This window comes from Gymnoscopelus braueri (genome assembly GCF_963280865.1).
Source record: "Gymnoscopelus braueri genome assembly, chromosome: 13".
Taxonomy (NCBI): Eukaryota; Metazoa; Chordata; class Actinopteri; order Myctophiformes; family Myctophidae; genus Gymnoscopelus; species Gymnoscopelus braueri.
Window position 1 is genome coordinate 42,889,938 of NC_137615.1, and position 6,478 is coordinate 42,896,415.

General features: G+C 40.7%; 1 protein-coding gene across 1 annotated transcript in view; it reads right to left on the reverse strand.

Moving 5' to 3' along the window:
• The window catches only part of LOC308098017 (uncharacterized protein), a 6,253-nt gene extending 359 nt beyond the window's left edge, over positions 1-5,894 (reverse strand). The window contains exons 1-4 of the mRNA XM_080446234.1: positions 5,735-5,894; positions 1,515-1,640; positions 135-405; positions 1-80 (exon numbers count right to left, since the gene is read on the reverse strand). The exon at positions 1-80 is cut by the window's left edge and continues 359 nt beyond it. Of these exons, the coding sequence (XP_080302360.1) occupies positions 182-405; positions 1,515-1,640; positions 5,735-5,786 (402 nt within the window). The 5' untranslated portion in view covers positions 5,787-5,894 and the 3' untranslated portion in view covers positions 1-80; positions 135-181. The remainder of the gene's footprint in view (positions 81-134; positions 406-1,514; positions 1,641-5,734) is intronic.
• Between the last annotated feature and the right edge of the window lie 584 nt (positions 5,895-6,478).

Sequence of the window (6,478 nt, forward strand, 5' to 3'; positions counted from 1 at the left end):
GTGTGTGTGTGTGTGTGTGTGTGCACATGCACATGCACATGCACATGCACATGCACATGCACATGCACATGCACATGCACCTGCACCTGCACCTGCACATGCACCTGCACCTGCACCTGCACCTGCACCTGCACATGCACATGCACATGCACATGCACATGCACATCCACATCTCATTCCCTCACACCAGGATCTTAGCCATGATGATGGTGGTGAGTGTGGCCAGGGTCAGAGGAAGCAGGGTGGCTGTGGGCAGTCTGCTGGCTGCATTACAGAGATTGGTTTCACAGCATGTCCTGGTCAACTGGTAGATCTTAGTCTTGGTACCAGGGAAGTCATAACCGGATGTCTTGTTGCACTCTGCCTTTGGTAGACACCCCTTCATCCAGATGTCCACGAACCCAGCTGTAGAGTGGGATGAACAGTAACAGTACAAATTACAGTACACACTCACAGGCCAACTCAACTCAACGCCTGATTGAGCATGCAGCTGGCATGTTACTGCATGTGCATGCAGGGGCGGATTTAAGGATCTGGAGGCCCTAGGGAGGCAAACTCGATTTTTTAAAGGTTTTTTTTCTTCTTTTTCCTTCATTTTCCTCTAAATATTAATACAGGAGATGGCTGTGACATTGCCAGCATGTATACAAAGTACATTTTCCATTCACTTGTCCGGGCACAATTTTTCATTTATTTTTCATGAGGCCCCCTAACTCTTGAGGCCCCAGGTGGTCACCTAACCTTGCCTACAGTTAAGTCCGCCACTGTGTGCATGTCTGTATTATAGTTTTCCTGCACTAATGGGGTTTGTCTCTCTAATGGGGTTGAACCTGTGGGGTGTGGGAGCGGCTAGCTTTGGGAGAGCTCTTGTTTTGTCTGTCTGCATGAATGTACTTGTTGTATTGTTTGTGTATTGTATGCCCTGTTCATTTGTGCTACGGATCCCCTCGGAAATGAGATGGTGCATCTCAAGGGGTTTATCCTTCTAATAAAGATACTATATATATATATATATACACGGACAACCATATTGTTACCATATGGAAGACAGGGAAGGTGCTTCCCTGTCATCTATGGCAGTGGTTCTCAAACTTTTTCATGCCAAGGACCCCCAAAATGATATGTATTTGGCCACGGACCCATATCTCAAATATGTTGTTCCAGGGACCCCCCAGAAGAAAATATTTAAAAATATATACATATTCAAAGGTTTGCACAAATGTTCACGATTTTTCAAAAATAGTAGATCTACAAGCTCATAGCGCGGCACTCGGTGCCGCGCTATGAGCTTGTAGATCTGCTATTTTTGAATAGCCAAAGTATAAAAGGTTAAAGTGGGTCAAATAATTGTGATGCCATATTAACACATTTAGCTGGGGACCCCCTGGAACCCCCCCCCCCAAGGACCCCTGGTTGGTTCCTACCAGGTTGCAGTCAGGTAAACTATTACTATAACCAGTTGCTGGTTGATGATGGCCGTCAGGCCGAACCCGCTCCAGTTCTCAGATCCTTACCTGCTTTTCCAACACCGTTGTAGCAAAGGTCAGTGCCTGAGCATGTCTTGTTTGTGGTCACCGTGATGTCAGTGCACAAGTCATCGCCATTGGTAATGCCACATTTGTAGCACTCCAGAGCATATACTGTGAGACACACAGACACAAGAACAGACAAAGTGTTGTTGTTATTAGAAGAACAGTGATTCAACATTATCACGCAAATATTTGTGTTGCCGGGGTGACCTCTGGCCTGTTTGAACAAGGTGGTTGGACGGTGGTTCGAGGTCAGGGCAGTCGTGGAAAAAGTACTCAAATGTTTTACTTAAGTAAAAGTATCAATACTGCAATGTATAAATACTCTGGTACAAGTAAAAGTCTGGAATTCAAAATGTACTTGAGTACAAGTACAAAGGTATTGGTATCAAAATGTACTTACAGTACCAAAAGTAGAAAGTACTCATTATACAAGTTCACAATGCGTCGCATCGCTTGTAGATTGGCTATTTTCAAATGGCCAAAATTGATATAGGGCTGAAGTGGGTAATGTATGTTTTGTAATAATAATAAGAATCTACAAAGTATAACTAGTAACTAAAGTTTTCAAATAATTGTAGTGCAGTAAAAGTACAATATTTGCCTTTGAGATGCAGTGGAGTAGAGGTAAAAGTATTGAAAATTGGAAATACTCAAGTAAAGAAAAAAATCCTCAAAAGTGTACTTAAGTACAGAACTTGAGTAAATGTACTTAGTTACTTTCCACAACTGGGTCAGGGGTACAAGCACACCTACTGTAGGGGTACAAATACCCCTTGGGGATACATGACTCAAACATCCATTCCATATAGATATGTCCATTAGTGTTGGATGGTAATAGAACCAATAATTGTAATAGGTAATAGAAGGGAAAAGACATTTAGGAGAATCGTCAACATGCATGACTGAGGGGGTACCATGGTGGTGATCATTTAGGTCATTTAAAGCAGTGGTTCTCAAACTTTTTCATGTCAAGGACCCCCACAATGATATGTATTTCGCCGCGGACCCCCATGTCAAAATATTTTGTTCCCCCCAGAAGCAAAGATTTGAAAATAGTTCGCTTCAAAAAATATTATATTCAAAGTTTTGCAAATATTTTCACGAGAAAAAAAAATAGCAGATTTACAAGCTCATGCACTCTGTGCCGCGCTATGAGCTTGTAAATCTGCTATTTTTTTAATAGCCAAAGTATAAAAGGTTAAAATGATTGTGATGCTATATTAACACATTTTGCTGGAGACCCCCTGGAACCCCCCCAAGGACCCCACTTTGAGAACCAATGATTTAAAGTTCACCTGTTATTGAGCATGTGTGTAGTAATGGCACAGGCAGTGGAGTATAGGCTACTTTCTTCATAGGTAATACAATCACAATGTCTTTTTCTCTGGATCCCTTGGACCAGCATATCGCAAACGTGCCATTTTGCTAAACACACTTTTTGCTCCGCCACAGATGCAAAAAGTTGAACCGAATGTCGTAGAAACAGTTTTCTCAGCTCCTGACGTGTGCAACTCCTGACTTGCACAGCCCCAGGTAGGCCACCCAGCCAGGCGGAGATATGCATGCCCTTTCCAGTTATGCATACGGTATGTGGTTTAGCAATATTTCAATAGAATAATCAAAGAAACGCACAAAGCACATTGTGGACATACAGCACGATAAGGTCACTTAGATCTCATGTGACTGAGTGGAGAGATGATAAGAACCAGGATGCAGTGGTTTATCGGCCAGCAGTCAGATTCATACACATCATAAGAGTACAAAACAATTTACCAAGCGGTACCAGGACGTCCCACCCATCTTATTAACCCTTTAAGACCGGGAACGCATCTGTGTGTCATTTTTTGATTTCTTTGGGCCATTCAAAAATAGCAGATCTACAAGCTCATTGCGCGGCACCGCGCTATGAGCTTGTATATCTGCTATTTTTTGAAAAATAGTGGAAAATATGTGCAAATGTTTGAATATAAATGTTTTAAAGAGAACATTTTTGCACTCAAACCTTTGCATCTGGGGGGTCCCTGGAACAACATATTTTGACATGGGGGTCCACAGCCACATACATGTCATTTTGGGGGTGACATGAAAAAGTTTGAGAACCACTGATTATAGCAACATAAGTTTCTTTCAAAAAACTGTTAGGATTTAGAAGACATTTGTAGAATCCCCCAGAAGCAAAGATTTGAGTTAAAAATGTTCGCTTTAAAAAAAAAATATATAAGACATCTTAAATATGACACAAATGCGTTCCCGGTCTTAATGGGTTAATCACCTGGAACAAAAAGACCTAAATGCCAGCCGCAGCGACGCCCATTGCAAACGGCGTCTTATCTGTCCTGTCACGCATATCAAACTCAACTCACTCTCTGTGAAGCTGAAAATAGTATTAGATCACTCTTTAAATACGTCTAATGATAATAACGTCAGGAGAAAGTTAAACATTATCAGGGCGAGGCTTTTCATTGAGCAAATCTCTCTGCTACTTATTTGGATGAAAGCCAAAAACACCTTATCTTGCCTAACCTGTATGCCTTTCATCCAGGGGCGTCAATTGGGTATGGCAAGGTATGGCAGGTGCCATACCTTGCCATACCAAATGTATGGTGAATAGTAGCCTAATGCAGGTGTAAAACCATTGTGTTTGTATTGTGTTTATAATACATATTTTTCTATGGATTTCGGGGGTTTTGGGGGGATTGACTCCCAATTTTTTTCCCGGCCGGCTTTGCCGCACGCCCACGATAAGTGTCCCTTATTTTAATCTCTGGGAGTTGGCAACCCTAACCCTGCCATACCTTAGCTTTTGCTGAACTGACGCCACTGCTTTCATGGCATACAGTATAAAAAACACGGTGAAGCAGCATTCTGCTTCTACGAGCCAACGGCGTGGAATAAACTCCCATCACAGCAAAGACAGGCAGCCTCTGTAGATAGCTTTAAAGCACAGCTCTTTTTTTTTTTTTTTTTTTTTATCTCTGTGTTGTTATCCATGTCCTCACCGTTTTGCCTGATTCACAGCCTTTTTTGCTATTATGTTGTTTTATGCTTTTGCTTTTCTTTTTTGCTTCATTGTTAAATTATTTTAGCTTTTTCTGTAAAGCACTTGTGCTTTATTCTTGCTCTGTAAGGCACTTTGAGCTGCATTTCATGTCATGAAAGGTGCTATACAAATAAAGTGTATTATTATTATTTCCCCTTATGCCTAAGGGGTATTTTTAGGCTTTTTTTTTGTTTTATACTATTTGGAAAAACATTTTAAAATATTTATTTGCAAACTTTAGTTACTAGTTACTGTAGATTTTGATTATTATTACAAAACATACATTAACCACTTGAGCTATTTGAAAATAGCCGATCTACAAGCTCACAATGCGTCGCATTGTGAGCTTGTAGATCTGTATTTTCAAAAGATGGGACATTCTGCATAAAGAGTAGGCTACTTTCTTCTTTTTGTACATTTCAATACCAATACTTATTTAGAATTCCGGACTTTTACTTGTAACAGAGTATTTCTAAAATGCAGCATACTTTTACGTTAAAAGTTTTTAAAAAATGAGTACTTTTTCCACCACCAGCTGTCCCATTGTGACTTGGAAAGTAGGAACCAAACCTCAAACTGTGATCATAGTCTCCACTCATGAACAACTAAACACATCTACACAGATAATACTAATAATAACAACAACAACAACAACACAATAATGCTTCATGGATGCATTACAACAACATTAACCTCACTTCAACTTGCTTTGACAGTAACCGTTTATCTTAATGTCTTAAACAGCTACATACTGATAACGGGCACCTTGCTCTGCAGCTCTCAGATTATGAACATGGGTCCTAAAACAAACACATCTCTATGGCTCTGGTTAAATAGGCCTTCCATGTGACCTTCCTAGCTATGATCAAACTAGAATCTTAAAGACACATATTACAAAGAAACTAGATCATCTAGAATGGAAATGTTTTCTAGACTAGTGTTTAGCATTCTTCATTTGCATGATATTCTTTTAAACCTGGAAGCGTCAACTAAAACAGCAATAAAGTGCGTTAAGAATAACCTCAACAGTTTAAACAGAGACCAATATTGATTGGTTTGGATTGATTCTGAAATCTGTAGGCCTACTAATCATCAATAAAAAAACTGTCTTTGTTGAAGCTATACCAACATAGCAGCCTAACTTGATTCATTCTCCTCTTACCAAATTCAAAGCAGAATCCAACTGCAAAAATGCCAAGAATAATTCTGTTCATGTTGAAGAACGTGATGATGGGGGGTTTGCAGAACTCGTGAAGAATCCTAAAGTGTTGCTGTGATGGACGCCTGATCCGTTAGACTCTGGTCAAACTGTGCAGACTTTTTCCACTGTGTCACTATTTATAAGCTCACATCTCTCTGATGAAACGTCACCGTCCGTTACCCAGGGCAGGGTCAGAGAGAGAATTTCGGGAAATGTCCACACCCTTATTATTACGGTGTGCTGTTTGTTTGCCCTGCATGTGTTCATATACTTGGCTCGGAAATACGTCAGTGCTTCACGTTATTTAGCTCATTGGTTCTCAAAGTGGGGTCCGGGGACGCCCAGGGGTCCTTGAGGGAGTTCCAAGGGGTCCTAAATGGTGGATAGTTAGAAACCAAATGGACCTGTGTGGGTCTGTAACTCTGAGTGTGTACAAATGGAACCCATTTGTACACTCTCAGAGTTAAATTAAAATTGATTTTACAATATAAATTGGGGTCCCAGAGATAGAAATGGCATTAAAAGGGGGTCCGTAGCCTTGACAAAAAACCTGACAAGTAACCAACCAACAATAGAACTGTGTAGTAATAGCCTGATATCAGACTGAAACTTGGAGTGAGTCATGGATCGCACTGCTCATGGCACGTCTCATGGCAAGTCAAGAACATGTAAAACAGCACCATCCTTTATGGTGATGGTGGTTGC